Source organism: Erythranthe guttata, chromosome 1 (assembly GCF_056151865.1).
Source record: "Erythranthe guttata isolate IM_541 chromosome 1, IM_541, whole genome shotgun sequence".
NCBI lineage: Eukaryota > Viridiplantae > Streptophyta > Magnoliopsida > Lamiales > Phrymaceae > Erythranthe > Erythranthe guttata.
In genome coordinates this window covers 11,923,076-11,940,515 of record NC_142533.1, presented here as the reverse complement: position 1 = coordinate 11,940,515, position 17,440 = coordinate 11,923,076, and the positions used below count along the sequence as shown (strand labels likewise).

General features: G+C 31.7%; 1 protein-coding gene across 5 annotated transcripts; it reads left to right on the top strand.

The window, feature by feature from the left end:
- The first annotated feature begins 3,998 nt into the window (after positions 1–3,998).
- Positions 3,999–9,162, top strand: DPMS2 (dolichol phosphate-mannose biosynthesis regulatory protein-like protein). Of its 5 annotated transcripts, none has more exons than XM_088819921.1 (4): positions 3,999–4,137; positions 5,593–5,666; positions 8,653–8,761; positions 8,846–9,162. In XM_088819921.1, the coding sequence occupies exons 3-4, from the start codon at positions 8,672–8,674 to the stop codon at positions 8,996–8,998; spliced, it is 243 nt and encodes an 80-aa protein (XP_088676047.1). In that variant the 5' UTR covers positions 3,999–4,137; positions 5,593–5,666; positions 8,653–8,671; the 3' UTR covers positions 8,999–9,162. The 5 variants fall into 5 exon arrangements, with proteins under 5 accessions (XP_088676047.1, XP_012827607.1, XP_088676046.1 ...); XM_012972153.2 differs by having other exon boundaries at positions 8,650–8,761; XM_088819920.1 differs by having other exon boundaries at positions 4,080–4,128; positions 5,592–5,666; positions 8,650–8,761.
- The last annotated feature ends 8,278 nt before the right edge of the window (positions 9,163–17,440 follow it).

Sequence of the window (17,440 nt, the reverse complement as noted above, 5' to 3'; positions counted from 1 at the left end):
TTATTCTGGACTTATATAGATAGAGATCTTAACTGTTATCGGTCTAGGTCCTTTGACAAAAAATATATATATATAAATAAAATAATAAGTACATAGACATAAACACCCTTAGTCAAAAAGAAAGTAAATCCCATATATCACTCTTCATCTCTCTCAAATCTCACGTCTCTCTCTCTCCCCCTATATCTAATCTCTCATCTCTCTCTCCCTCTGTATCTCGTGTCTCTCCATCGTGTATCTCTCTTCCTTTATGTTCTTTTTTTCTTCCGATAAGCATCTTTTTGAAACAAAATTCTGATCAATTTCTTTCTCTCTTCCCTTTCTCGATTCCAATTTTTTTTCTTTCGTTTTGAATCATGCCATAGCTAGAACCTCAACAAACTCTAACCAAATATTTTTTGTTTGTTTTTTAGTTGTGGAACATGTTGCTTGTTCATTGTTTAGAAAAATTATTTGCTATTTTGGAGACCTTGTTTGTTGTTTGTATTTAATTTTTACTTCTCCAATTGTTATGATGGAAGACAATTCAGGAGATTCTCGCCCCGATCTTGGGTGGTGGTTCTACGGCAATCGACCCACCAGATTTTGATGCACCTCTTCACAGGCGTTCAGAATCCACCTTCCGCTTCATCGAATCCCCGACAAAAATGCACAGACCTCCCACTAGATTTCGGACTGCACGAACACTGGCCCTTGGGGTGGTCCTCGGTGGAACTTAGGGACAGGTCACGATACAGCTGGTCCTCTAGTGAAGTCACAGTGATGTCTAGGTCATAAGGACTAATGGTGTACAACTATATCATATATATCTCTACTCGATTATTGAGAACCACTTAGAGATTACTAGGGTGAGGGAGTTCAGTGAACTCGTCAACTTACGAGCACCCACTTATGCATGCCGATATCACAATACCGTTTAATGATGAGATACACTACACATACACTAAGTGCTAGTCTCTTAATGGAAACGCCAATATCCTCATTGGGGGTGTAACCCTTCGACTAGGAACACGTTTAACAGTTATAATACTAAAGTAAATATCTCACGATCCTAACGATCAATTACTAGTACTTGTAATAACTTTAAGGACTATATCTATGCTTGTGACAAAGGGACAAAGATATAGAATGTCAAGGTGTTTTATCATTAATACGAAAAATGATTATTTATTACAATAATAAATGGAAAGACCACAACCACAAGTTGGCTTGTTGGTCACCTACTCTAAGACTTAATTCCACTTTGCACCCTTGAAATATACCATTTTGGCACTTTGCACCCTCGAAAAATAATAATAGCACTTTAAACCCTCAAAACACAATAAATCATTCACAATACACCCTCAATTGAATAATAAAGGCAATTTCATTTTTCATTTGTGTTTTTCTTTTCGGGGTACAAGATAAAAAAAAATGTTATTTTCTTGAACCTCAAACCTAATTTCGAGCGGACAAAGTGCGAAAAAATAAAAATTACACCGGATTATTTAAAAAAACTACATTTTCTTACAAAACAAAAATAAAAAATAAGCTTTTATCACTAACTTATTCGATTGGTGAATCTTTTACATAACTGTTTAAAATATTAGGTGAAAATATTTGGAAGAAAATATGATTTTCAGATAACTTGATAACGGAATAGCTGAATGATTTTTTTTCGTAAAAGAGTTTATTTTGATAAAAAAAATATAAATTTTAAATATGTTGATGAAATGTATTTTTATTTTTGAACTTTATAGTTTCAAACTGATTGATGAATAAAAAAAAATATTTGACATTTGGCGTCCTAAAAAAATATCACTAGAAATATGAAATTTATATTTTTTAGCTTTAAAAATTCATTTGGGGCATTATGCATGATTTATTATATTTCGAGGGTGCAAAGTACTATTAATTTATTTTGAGGGTGCAAAGTGGAATTAAGCCTGCTTGTAATTACTCAAACATAAGGTTTTTTTGGTAATTTGACATTAGATCAGGGGCAGCCGTAATTTACCCAAATAAATATTAGGGTAAATTCCATTTCCCCCATTGTACTTTCGCTCGATATCACTTTACCCCTTCTACTCTCAATTGCATCGATTTGCCCCATTATACTTAAAAAAATGTCTCAATGTGGCCCTTAGTGTTAGTTGATTGATATTTTTCTTTGATAATTGAGAAGATAACATTAAACAAAGGATAAATTACAAGCGTCGAACAAAGGAGATCCACCATCACACAAACAAGAATTACGAATATCACAAAAAGGAACAACACCACAAAAAAATCAACACCATTTGCCCACACCGCAAGATGGTGAGCTGCAAAATTCGAATTTCTTGATGCAAATTTGAATTGCTATTTTAGCCTGAGACTGGGGTACCTCCTAATCTCAGCAATATGAATCTCAGAACACCATCGCTATCAGTTTTAATAATTATTAAAAATAAAAAATAAATTTCAAAATAATAAAATAATAATAAAAAATTCAAAACAACGAGAAAATATAGTCGAGACGGCAGCCACAATATATTCTTATTTTTTTTAGGGATAATTAGCAAGAACCCCCTCATCTAGGTAAATGAATTAAGAAAACCCCCCCTCCCAAAAATAATTAGAGAAAACCCCCTAGCTAATATTCCACCCAAGTGATATTTTATAATTCCAAAACTACCCTTAATTGTTTACTATACTCTTTCAAACCATAATCTTATTTTCTCTTCTCTCCCGTCTCTTCTTCTCCCGTCTATTCTCTGTTTTGTTTTCTCCATATTATACTTTTCTCTCTCAATTCTTTAGATTATTCTCTCTTGATCGGAAGATGAAGAACCAACCAGAACAACGATGCTAATTCCGTTGAAGCCATTGTCGTCGGTGCCGTCTCCGTCGCCGTCGAAGTCGGGGTCGGGGTCGTCGTCGACAAATCTTAACAAAAGCCATAAATTGTCGATTTGTCATCGAAATTGGATTTTGATGAGTGGTGGTTCTGCTTTGGTTGGTGGTGCGAGTTGTGATTTTATTTATTTATTTGTAATAAAAAAAACCATCATAATATCAAAGTAAGGTGATGATGGTGTGTTGTGACGGCGGTGTGGTGACGATGGGCAGGCATATTTAGGGTTTTTTTGGTGGATTGAACGGATGAAGGCGCGTGTAGAGAATTTCGCGCAGGTTGAAACCTTAATCGACTATGTACATGTTCATAATCGATTAAGCTAATCGACTATGCTCTGGTAGTCGATTAAGGTATCGACTCCAATTTTTTTTATTTTTCTTGGATTTTTTGTTTATTGCTTTCAATTGTATAAATCATTTATAATATTTGTATATTTTTTGTTTTTGTAATATATAGTTGATTTTGTATTTTTTTCGCAGTTGTGATTTGTTATTTTTAGTAGCAGATTCTTAATCGACTATGCTTCACATCATAGTCGATTAATATACCTGATATAAAAAAAATTTAAAAACAAAAAAAATTAAAAAATTAAATAATTTCCTTAATCGACTATGAAACATAGTCGATTAAGGCTAATCGACTATGCTTCATAGTCGATTAAGGAAACTGATACAGAAAAGACGGCAAAAAAAAAAAAAAAAAAAACGCGTGACCCAGTGATGATGTGGCGGGCGGGGGCAAAGCCGGAAAGCATAATTGCTGAAAATGGATGTGGACTTTTCTCAAATGGACTAAAATATTTTGGGCCTCCCTCCATTAAAAAAATTAGTGAGGGGGTTTTCTCAAAGAGCCTCTTTTTTTTAATAATTATTTAAACTGGCAGGGGTGATTTTTTTGTAATTTTCAAACTTAGATCAGACGGTGTTAAGGTTAAATGTCTAAAAACTAACGATAATGGCCACGCTGAGACAAATTTTCAAGTACAGGGGAAAATCGATGTAATTGAAAGTAGAATAATAGGGGAAAATCGATGCAATTGAAAGTAGAATAATGTAAAGTGATATCGAGCAAAGTACAATGTGAAAAGTGGAATTTACCTAAATATTACCCATCAAAATCTCCCACCATGGACAATCGGAAAGTTTTTACCCCAAACACCCCTTTCAATCTCCATTCCAATCCCTAAAAGTTCAAAGAGGCGTCAACCTTTTGATCTTACGTTTTGTCCCTCACACGACACAAAATATTCTCATTCACTGGTAAGTAACATAGAACCTTTTTTTTTTTCCCTCCCAATTTTGTCGTTCTCTTTCATTTCTTCATATGAATTTGGGAATTATTCCGCCGGATTGTGGAAGTTATTGGCTTATTCGATTATTTTTTAACCTTCTTTTTGCTCGATCCTTTTCAAAATTTCACTGGGTAGATATTTTTTAGGGTTTTACGACAGAATGATTTTGCCTTGTGGATTTCCTCTGATATTGAAGGTTCTTCCCTCTATGCCTTCTGGTTTGGTATCGTCGTTACTTGATTGGATAATAATTTAGGAAGGAGATAAATGTTAGTATATTATGTATTTTCCGACATCTTCGAATTAGTTATTAAGCAAAGTACTTCAACTGCCCTGAATCCATACTTGCGTTTGTTTCATGTTGATTTGTGTCTCTCAGAAATTTCGAGGTAATGATTATTTTATTCTCTGTTTTACTTGACTGAAGCATGAAGATGTGTTGGTGTTCTATCTCTTTTCGAGAATACTGTGCTCAATTGATCCGCCGGATTTGCTAATATATGATCGATTTTTATTAAGATTGAAGAATATACATGTTTTATTAAAAGCTTCAAATTATGTTCTTCAAGATTTTACTTGACATAGTTCTCAAGGGATGGGAGATATCGGGGATGTGCTATGTAGTATTTAAAGAGAACTTTAAGTGGAACAATTCAGCTTGTTGAATCACATCTTTGAACTTTTTGGTTTACTGTCCGTAAAATGACGAACTTTAATGAGAACTTTAAAAAGACTGAAAAGATGAACATGTGTAGTTTCTATTTTTTTACGGATAAAAATCAATTGTTGTTACTTAATGTACAAATGTAAATTCGACTATCCCAATAAAAGGGATGAAATATATTTACAATTAGAGTTTCATGATATTTCTAAGATTGACTTTAGACTAGCACGTTATTCTTATAATGAAAAAAATATATTTATTAATTTTTATTTTTATATTTGGTTTTATGTAATGTCATTTTAGTAAGTATTAATACAGTTATAAAAATATAGTTCTTATCTTATAAGTTACTTTTATTTTTATTTATGGCTTTAGATTTTAAATCATGTATCGGTATTGTTTATGAAATAATTTTGGTTTCTTGTGTTAGATCATTATTAATCCAATGGTTGAACTGATCATCTTTGATCAGATCTTGTTAATTTTTTATTCGATTAAAATCTAAACTTCAAATATTATTTTAATTTATACTTCATATATTCCATTACTTTGTTAATTTTTTTAATAGGTAATGTTTTGAATAAAATATTAATTTATCATATTAAGAAATTTATTGTATTGATTGTATAATAAAAAATATTCTCAAACTTTTTCAAATCTATTTTCTTAGTTATTTATTTGATAAAAAAACAATAGTAGTAGAGGCACTTCTGCTTATCCATATGTACATCTGAGAGGTCTTTCTCTTCCTTATCTCAGGTGGATTTTTGGAATGTGTAAAACTCTTCTGCCTCAATAAGGTTTTGGTAAAAATCGAGCTTCCTCTTTTTCAGGTTCGTATTATCTGTCCTTTTCCCTCTCTTTTTTAGATTTATATTTTTTGTGGTTATCTTTGTCAGCTTTATATTTTATTATAAGTTGTATGATTCGTTTTGAATTTATGCAACTTTGTATGTGAAGGGAATCTGGACGTTAAGGGAGTAACATATTTATTGAAACTGTTAATTGCGATTTAAAACGATGATCATATTGTTTGCTCTTTTAGAGAAAATTTGAACATTCACCTTTTGATTTTTCGTTTTATTTCTATGTTTTTGAAGATTTTTGGACATCGATCTGATATTCTTTTTGTGTTCGATATATAATAGATTTAAAATGACTGATCTGTCAATGGTTTGTATTGGTTATTTTATCATCTGTGTTTTACATCTTATTTAGATTGTCCTGCATACAGATCTTTGGGGCGTGAAAAAGGTACTTGTTTAAATATTGGCTGCAAAAGAAATAGAGAATGATAAGATCATAGTTGAATAAATGTGCTGCTTTGCTTTGTTGCCCTTGCGAGAAAAAAAAAGAGGATTTGCAATTATTGAATGATTATATTCTTCTGTTTATGAGCATAACCATGCATATGAATGATGAGGAAACAACCTTATCATTCATATGAGTTCCTTGTAACAGACTGAATGAGTCAGTTTTCTTGTTTAAAAACAAATTTACTTTTCAGTTCGTTAAACAAAAACTGACCGACCAGTTGTGATGTTTTTAGGTCATAACATATAACATAATGTCTTTATCAGTTGTAAGTGAAAATAAATGCTGAACTGAAGATCTGTAATCAGTTAAGTTATTCAGTTTACTACACAAACTGAATCAGTTGTGTATAAAGAACTAACTTGAGTTCATTACTCTAGTTTCTGCCAAGGTTTTGAGGAGTTTATATTGTTGCCTGTATTTTATGTAGATTTTCTATTTTCTACGTTGTGCATTGTATTTTGCCAATATTGTTTTGCTTTGACCTATATTTGGTGCAAATTATTCTGTCTTTTTCTTAAAATGTCATGCGCTCAGTACAAAGTTGTGTTTAGTAAAAGTTGCCTTGCATTAAGCATTTTAGTTCTTGTTAATTAATTGGTGTAAAAATATATAAATTAAGCAAAGAGAAAAGGAGACGTGGAGAAAAGAAAAGCGATGAATTCATAATAGCTAAATTACAAACTAAACAACAAAAATACTATTGTAAATCTACTAATAAGTAGACAGTATGAAAGAAAGTAGATGAGAAAACATATACAACTCTATACTCGTAAGAAATAGGAATCACTGGCATAACTATCTAACTTTTAGAACGCTGATAGACTAGAGTAACGCGTGAGCAGATTCTTATCATCCACTGCAGTTAGAAATATTATAAGATGGTGTGGAAATGCCCCACAAAATTTTCTTCCTCTTAACCTTTTTAGGCTCGATGTTTCAGTCTGCTTTATTAAATCTTTAGAAAATTTAAGGTACAAAATTTCCTATAAGGTGTAAGGTTATAAGAATATTAAAAAAATTCTAAACATTGACCATACACTTTATTTAAAACTAAAGAAATTTGTTCCTAACCATTTTCATTCTACAGAGCAATATTAGTTGGTAACTACTATCAACTCTTGTTACTCTGAATGCACAAAATAATATTCTTGTTTGGAATCAGTCTTTAATATCATCAAATAAATTGAAAAAAAATTCTAAACTTGACAACAAGTGGAACAAAACAAGTAGAAATTATTATTGAACATGCTGCAGGTATTAGTAAACGAAGGCATTCTCCTAATAGGTAGGATACAGAAGTTGATATTTTAGTGATTACAGAGTAGTTCATCTATGAAAGTAAAAATTTGGAAAAATAAACCGAGAAGGCAACCTTTTTGCTGTGAAAGTAAACATTTGTGAGTGCCTTTCTGTGGGAAATGAGAAGCTTGTCTTATAGCTTCCTCTCTCACTCGTTATTGCATTCTCTCTCCTCCCTTGCAAAATGAGTTAGTTTCAAATTCAGACAGAAGGTTTTATGTTTTTGTGGATTATGGAGCACTACTGTGTAGCTGTGTATCCTTACGCGTTAATTGTCATAGGAATTTATCTGCCATTTCACTCCATTGTGATTTTTGAGCAACAAATAGTGACATTGGGAGTTAGAATAATTTTGTGCTGCTTGTGGAAATTAGTGAACATGTATAGGTTGGTGACATTTCCTATATTTGTTATTTTTCGAGCATGCATCCGATGATTTTGCTTTTCTTGCAGTAGAGTGAATTCCGACCTGAATATAATGTTGGAAGAGATTGCTGTCTCTGTTTTTCATTTATTTTTGTTATCTTTTTTCAATAAATAGAGTAGTGAGCTTGTCCTAATATATGATGTGCAATCATCAAGCAGGAATTATTTACTCATACCTTACAATTTAGCTAGTGAAAATTCGCTGAATATGAATGTCAGACACCAAATTGATAAAGTAGTTATCTTTTCTCTCATCATTTCTGCTGGTCCAGCTTGTGAGTGACTATAATCAGTGATGGTGAATTGACAACATATTTATTTAATTTAATTATGTGTCATGTGACAAAAGAATAATTCAAAATATGAGAACACTGCTATCCCTATTTTTATAGGTTTTGATAGTCCTCTTGGATAGCCAAGGGAAATTGTGGTTTCAGGTAGAGCTTTGTGCAATAATTTTTGGATTTTGTGAAAACTATATCATATTTGCTAGTGCCATTGTACAGTCGTAGCATCTATGTTAGTACATGTGCACAAATATTGGTAATGCTTCATGTTTCTTTCCTTGTTTGAGGGAAATAAATAAATAAATAGATAAATGCATCACACTGCTTGGTTGGTGGTATAGTGAAGGATGCACATATGAAATATTTGTACAAAAATGTGGGATTCATCTTTCTGTAATTTGACAGGCTTATTGCACTTAGTAATTTGAAGTGTGTGTGTATGTATGTGTAATAAAGTATTATTTTTGCCATATGTTTTTTTTATCAGAAGCAAGGTCAAAGAGAGGGTAATGGAACTAGCAGACAGGGCTATCGGCTTGCTTTTATCAGTAATCAGCTTGTCCATTTTCACATATTATACCTTGTGGGTTATCATCCTGGTTAGTTAATTGTCTCCTGAGTTATTTATTACATTTATATTTTGAATTTATATAACTGATAAACAACATTTTATCGTGTTTCAGCCATTTGTAGACAGTGACCATTTTGTGCACAAGTACTTCCTGCCTCACGAATATGCCATTCTAATTCCAGTATACGCTGGTGTGGTTCTGATCTGCTTCATTTCCATGTTTGTTGGATATGTGATGCTCAAATCCAAAAAGAAAAAGGCTTGAGATATATTATCATGGGCAAGTTTAGAATGGCATTTGGTTGAGTTAATTGCAATTCGTTTCTTACATGACATTGTTTCTTGTCTCATAGTACTTCATAATAACACAAACTCTGTAGCAGATTTTTTGACATCCTCAATATTGGTCAATACTTCAGGAAACTAGAACTTGCAGTGTTTTAACTTTTAAGTAGTTAGTAGATCAAAAGAGAATAAGAAGCAAGGAGAATACTTTGGGATTTGCGGCTGAGCACTTTTTATTGGAGCATTATGCGGCACTATACATGAAATACGGACAATTTATTTTTCTACAATAGTTTGACTTTTTTATTATAGAATTAGGGTACTTTTTGGTTTGATTTCATTTCTACAACATCGCACATTTGCAATCAGTGCGTCATTAGGAGATGACAAGTGGCAGTGTCCTGATTGCTCTGAGAAAGCAATTTCCCTATTTGCGTGTTATAAGGAATTGACATGTGGTAGCTGACAATTTTTTTGAAGCAAATTTTCCGAGCTGACATATGTTATTCCACTTTGTATTTATTTTTGCAGTTTTTATTTTCTTTATTTAGTTTTTTTAATTAATAAAATAATAAAGAGAAACCATTTAGTTAATTAAAAAACTTTTTTTTTGAAATATTATTTTGTATATTCAATTTTTTATAATTAAAAATTACAAAAGGTTTGATTAATAAAAAGTTTTTTTATTAAATTAGTTTTCATTTGAATAACTAAAAATAAACATAAAAAAAATTATAAATTAAATAACATTATAAATAAACGCAAGAATAAGAAATTTTGTGTTTCAACAATAACTTTGGTCAAATATGTGGCATATGCCTCCCGGTGCCACACACCCAAAGCCTTTAGATGGATATGTGGGCTGAAATATGTTGGTATCGAATGAAATAGTTGTAAGAAGAGCCCAAGTGAAGCTGTAAAACGGGGTCTTCAGAACCCATATTTGGCTCATAATACGAGGGGGTGTATTGAGTTTCCCCCATATGATCGATTGTATGATCTTCATTATTATCGAATACAGGATGATATCCTGCAGAAGTAATTATAGGCGCCGTAGAAGTTTCTACCTCCCCGTCGTACATCTCCGTAAATCTAGAAGGCATCTAAGACTCGGGTATCTGCGTCTGTGACTGAGGCATTTGATTATGATATTGAGGTCTCTAAGACTGAGGCATCTGAGTCTGAGGCATATGTGTAGGGTCGTGTTGATTTTTGAGTGCGGAAAGAGCCGTTTTGAGCGTCGGGAGATACGAACGAAACCCATCCTTATGTATGACTCTATCATCGATAGAAATGATCAACGATGAAAGCTGCTGACTAAGATAAACAAAAATATAATAAGTTGTATAAAATATATTATTTCGACACAAAAAATAAAATAAAAAAATACACTAAATAAATTTAAATGCATATCACTGTATCCATAGAAATATGTCCTCCAACTTGAAAACTTATACCCTCAACTGTGGTAATCAGTGATATGAACCGATGAGTGTGCAAGTCATACCACTCAAAATAACCTGTCTTTGTAGTCGGTCCATCATTGGCAGATGGATAACAAACACTATAGTTCGATCTCTGCTTCCATGCAAGGATATATGAAGCATGTGTTGATCTCCAATCTCGGTTAGTGGTACCTCCACACTGCCTAGATGCATGCCTCTGAAAGTCTACTTCGTAGTTTCCAGAATCTGCAGGTATGGGTTGTATCATCTCAAACTGTCATACCACCCTCTCTGGTCGATGCATCTCTACAACTGCGTAGCATATTAAAGGGACTCTCACTGTCTAGATACTCTCGCAATAGATCATAGGATCTTGCTCTAGAAATTCAAACTCGGGACCGTCAACAGAATACAACATCCATATAAATTGTTCCGGGAGCATCTGGTCAAGCATCATCCTGAAAAGATGAACAGAGTGTGCACAACTTATGTGCTGATGTGCATCCAAAAATACTGCAAGCAGCAACTTATGTTTGTATTTAGTGTAAAAATGAGTTCCATCGACGTTGACTACCGAACGGCAATATTTAAAACTATCAATACACTACTTGAATCCTAGAAGACGTACTTGATTATGTGTTTCGTCGGAGAACAGTCGGATGATGTTCCCACTCAACAGTCGTACTTGGATTCAGTCGTTGCAGTGCTTTCATGTACTTTAGCAACTTCCTGATTGAACTCTCTCAAGTTCCATTTACGTTTTCCCTACATCACTTCAAACTATACCATACCTTCATGTAGGATATATCGTATCCAATTTGTGCAGTCACAACTTCTCTTGCCGTTGAAATTTTGGCATCCCTGATTATTAAGCACACTTGTCAACATAATTGCGGTGCAATAATTGATGTTCAAATTGCCATGATTGTTTGTCATTCCACGAATACCGCAATTATGATCCCCATCATAGATCGTTATCTTCCATTATCCACTATCACCAGTTCTCGACGTTCTCATCTTCCATCTGCAAGGTCTAACTTCAGTGTCGTGTTTGCAGATAACTCTCCATGTCCTTTTCGTACTTTCGATTATTTGAACTCCCGTTTGGCCCATCGAATGGAGTGGTCTCTGACGGCACATGTGACACGTGCTTTATTCTAAAAAATCATCCCCTTTTCGAGAGTCCCATTGTTGGTATCATAAAATTTCGACCATATCCCCGAAGGAACATCAACGGAATCGGCCAGAATTTCAGGAAATAGCATGGAATAGAAAGACAGTGGATCACAAAATTGATTAGGTCGTTCAGCAAAGGAGGGTATGTTGACATGTACAAGGGGGGTCAATGTATGAACATCATTATCGACAGCTTCAATATTCTCATCATCATTCTCACCATCGTTCCCATCACCATCTTCAGGATCAGAGGGTTCGGAGTCACTAGGATCATTTGGGCCATGTGCGTCTCCGAAAGGATCATCGTCATTATTGATATCATAGTGACGAGTGTTATTAGGAAGATTTTTTCTCACACGACTTGATTTCCCACTTCTTCTTTGATACCTCCACGTACAGCCAGGTCTTGGAGACCGCCAGACAGGACCGCAAGTTGGGCCTTTGCCTAGGGCCCCAACTTCTGGGGGCTCCACCTAGTAATTTCCTATTATATATATATATATATATATATATATATATATAACATTTACTTTCAATAAATGAAAGAACAACTGACTTCTGATAAGAAAAAAATTGAGGGGCCCCATTTCAGTTAATGTACTAATCCAACGTTTATTTGGACTTATTCCCAAAAAAATAAAGAGAATAATCAATGAGCAAAACGTTCACATGGTATCTAATCCTATTTATACTTTTCTCAATCTCTCTCCATATTCCATGGTTCTTGCCTTCTGACACTCTCTCTCCTTCTTTCTCAACACACGCATAAGTCACGACAGAGACACCTCTGAAAATTCTCTCTAAATTAAAGAGTTCAAATCTACTTTTTTTTTTTTTCTCTTATCCCATTGTTCAATTGTGAGTTTTTTATTTTTATTTTTAATTTCTCTTTTTTCTACTAGAAACAACAAGTTAAATAAATTGCTATTTTTTTTGTTTTTATTTTTTTTCAATAAATTGCTAATTTTTTTTCTTGTTTAATGCAGATAACTATTTGGTGATTGTCTGATTGGTGAATAAAGTTTCGATTTTGTTGGCATTCAAGGTGCTATATTTCTCGGTTCTATCGTTTCTTATCATTGCTAATCAATTTTCGATCTATTATGTCGAGTGGTAGAACATATTTATCAGGATGTGAAAAACGAAAAAAACAAGAAATAGAAAAAGATAATGTTGTTCAAAGAGGAGTATAGAACAATCATTTTGTAAACATAATAAAAATGCTAGAAATGGAATTTCTATTAATGTCAAAGTGATGATCTGATTAATGCTCAAAACAATAATACTATTGATGTATAACATGAAAATCCAATATATTCTGAAAACAATAATCTTATTATTAATAAATAGTGAAATTCATATGCAAGAACAAAAGGAAAATTTTGTTAATAATAATGCTAGTGATCTGAATGAAATTGAAGAGAGTGAAAAATATGTTGATAAATTTAATCCGGCTAATTGGATTAATATGAATGCAAAATTTAAGAGATTTGCTTGTGGAAAGAGGTCCTATTAGAATTACTAATATAAATTATCCTAAAGATAGTGAGGGTAGACATTTCTCTGTTTCAAGTTATATTCAAAATTTACCTAATAAGGAGAAATGTGATAGGCGATGGCTTGTATATTCAGAAAGTACATATTGAGTATTTCGTTTTTGTGGAAGTTATTTAGCATTAAAAGTACTTCAAGTAAAATCTATAGCGTCAGAGTTAATGATTCGAAGAACCTTGGTACTATATTAAAAACTCATGAGGCATCTAGTGAACAAATTAATAATATGAATGATTGGATGAATTTAGAAGCAAGATTACGAAATAATAAGACATTGATCATAGTATACAAGAAAACATAAAGAAAGAAAAGGAACATTGGAAACAAGTATTAAAGAGAATTATTGCAGTTGTTAAAACTTTAGCTAAAAATAATTTGGCTTTTCGTAGGACAAATGAAAAAAATTATGATGATAGCAATGAAATTTGTTTGAAGTCTAACAAAATGATTGCGAAATTTGATCCTATAATGCAAGAACATCTTAGGCATATTAAACATGGGTAAATACATACCTCGGGCATGATATACAAAATGAATTGGTGCATATGCTAGCTTGTGAATTAAAAAATAATATATCTATACCTACTATAAAAGTATGAATAATTGGTAATGGTTTCTTCCCTTTTTTGTGTGTCCAATATTACCCTTTGGCCAATAACTTATTTGATGGATAATATGGTAACTATACGTTACAATAACAATAACAAACTAAAACAAAAACGCAACTACTATGATATAATATTAAATAATAATAATTTATTTTACTTGTCCACTACCATTTTAATGATAATTATATTTTGCGTTAAAACAAGTAATTAGTTAATACATATTAATTAGGATAATTTTAGTGCAATTTTAATTGGACTATTTCCACAGTTACTATGAAATAATATTAAACTAGTAACTCACCCGTGCGATGCACGATGATTAACTAAAAACATCAAAATGAGTTAATGTATAAAAGCAACAAAGAAAAAAATATGTCGAGAATGTTAAGAATACAATCGAACAAAAAAAATAAAATTTTGTATCTTAATCAATCAATAAAAATTTTGCATAAAAAATAAAATGACAACATTCAAAAAACCATCCACGTTGAAATGTAGCAAGTAACTCCCATACTGACATCAAAACAATGCATCAGTCTTGCACATGAATCTGAATATTGTTAAAGGAGACAACGAAACTACAACCAAATATACGATAAGAAGACAAATAACTTGTTATTTTTCATCATTTTCAATATATAAGTTAAAGACATTACGTAGATAAAGAATACGATATATATATGAGCGTATTGGAAAGAACAACGTTAAACATAAAGAAAACTGATATATATGTTTGCCAGTGTGTACCTTTATATTCTTTCGAATACTTTTTGTACACGACGTTGCTAGTAACACTGGACAACTCACCAGATTCGCCCTTGATTAAAATCTTTATTCCAGATAGACCTTCATAAGATCTTCATATTCACGCTTCTGAGTTCTTCATAACTTCTGCAACCAACTTGAATATTAAGCAACAACCTCAGATAGTAGTCTTATCCCTTCCCTGGGGGAACATTGTTAAGTCTTCCGATTGAAAATCCTTTTTTTCATGGCTCCCATAACATAGACTCGCCATAGTAAACAAAGTGCTGTGGGCATCCGCATACTTGATTGTTCTGGCTTTCAGAAACCGCTTGTTTGCCTCAAAACATGCTAAGAACATACTTTGTTTGGCAGACATTCTATTGACTACGTTATGCAAATGTTGATTTTCGTGATACACAACCATTTGACAATCAGGTAGGTGGAAGCTCAAACAAATCACGGGGGGTCTCTGTAATGAATATCAAACCCAAACAACCTCCAACTGGCCTCGCATGCATATAAGTACCTGGAATTTTTTTAATATATAAGAAAATCAAATATATACACGTTGAAGTAAAGATATTGTGGAACGAAATGACGATATACACTAATAAATATTAAGATAAGTAACAACATAAGTCGGAAATATACCTACAGTCGTAGTACATCTTTATCTCATTGCGTATTTCTGCACCGTCATTGGTATTACGTGACTGATAAAACGCAGTTTTAACTCTATCATTGCCCTTGTTGATATATTTGAAAGATACTTTATTGATTTGTTCTGTTTATAGAGCTCGATGTTGACGTGAGCTCTGTATTTCAACAGTAGAGCGCGGTTGTAAGGAACGACGTACCCATTGTCCAAAATTGGTGCTGATTTGTTAAATGTGATACGTATAGTTTGATTGGTAATTATTATATATACAAATTAATATTATATATAAAGTTAATAACTATAGCAATTGACATGCATCATTATAGAAAATGATGACATGTTTTTTGATAATTTTTCTTAACCAATGAAATGGACACATGTGATGAAATTAAGGACATATCATCATTTTAATTGACAAATGTCAATAAATTAGGTGTGGAATTCAACTTTTGTGTAGATCATAACGCGTAATTATTTTTGTAAAGTAACATATCGAGCCATTGTCCATCCTTTCAGCATCATCAATATTGAGATTCTCTTGAATTGCAAAGGGTTGGTACATACACATATTAAATAACCGATCACAAGAATCACACCTCCATGTGGATCCATTGGTCCAACACTGATTTATAGGAATACATCGTTCATGTATAAAAGCCTCATCGTATAAACCACAACAAAAGAAAGATTTGAAATCTTCCATTTCAGTCATCCCACATACAATGCGAGATCCAGAGCATTGAATGACTTTGATTGATTCCCTACATGCGATGCACATACATGGATCGAAATTAGGGTCAAAATACGCGTGGCAAAGAACACATAGTTTGGACTGAACGCAAACAACTGTTTTGATCGCCATAAAGTACGAAATTTGTATACCAAATTGCATGAAAAAAAATTAAAAAAATATATTACAATTAACAACCAAAAGAAAGAACGACAAATAATACTCATATGTATATATAAAAATAATTATGAATATAAAACTATGCATATATAATTATAAAAATCTATAAGAAAGGATAAAAGAAAATGTAATATGAAATTGTATAATACGAACATTGTGCACTTTGTAATGGAGTAGTGGTAGGTAAAAAGGAAATCAATGTGGAGGGGTTTAAATAGTATTGAACATGAACTTTATTTTATGGAAATAATAAAAATTCAAAAGATTTATATATTAGTAAATCAAATCAAATCAAACAAATAAAGGAAACCATCCAAAAAAATAAGACAATAACTTCTACAAAAAATCTTGCAATATAAAAAAATTAAATATAAAGATGATTAATGTTGCAATTCAGTTAATAGAAATTAACTATATATAAAGACTTAATTGTACTATCTTGCTATTTCTTTTATACCGTATTTAAAAATCAATAAATTCAATTAAATTTTTTACCATTGAATTTTGAATACTAAATCAATCAAAGATGATATGCAAGAATCTTGCAATATTGAAGAACATTTTTTATTGGTGATTAGATGTTTTACATAAATTAGCCATTCCTTCTTAAAGATGTAATAAATCATTAGACAAAGATTATACGCAATAATAGAAAATGGGTGTAATTGATACAATCTTTGACAATTATTTTATGTATACTTTATTTATAATTTGAAATATACTGTATTCATAATATACCGTATTTATAATTTGATGGTATAATAGAAATTGTTAAAATTTCAAAATATTGTATGTTTATTAAATAGTCCAGTTATTTCTAATTTGAAATACGGTATAATAGAATAATCTGAAATATCGTATAATAGAAGTTGTATACAAAAAATATTGTATATTTATTAAACAGTACAATTAAAAAATAAAACATTTTTTTTATAATTATTTTTAATAGAATGGATATTCAAATATTCCAAAATATTGAAAATTCAAAAAAAAAAAAGAAAAAAAAACAACTGTAATCCTTTATTTGAATATTTAAATATTAAAAAAAAGTTTTTTTCTGAAAATTATTTGAATATTTGTAAAAAAACTGAGTATCATGATTTTTTTCAAATAAATATATTTTGAGATACTAGAAATGTAAATAAGATGTTTTTTATTTCGAATTTATAAAATATTAACTTTGGAAATAATATATATACACGTAGTAATGGTTTAAATGAATGTATATAAATTAAATAGGAAATAACTTAAATACATACCAAAATAAAATTGACAATTCACCAATTGAAGAATCCACCTCATCAATTGAACTTCAACTAAGGAA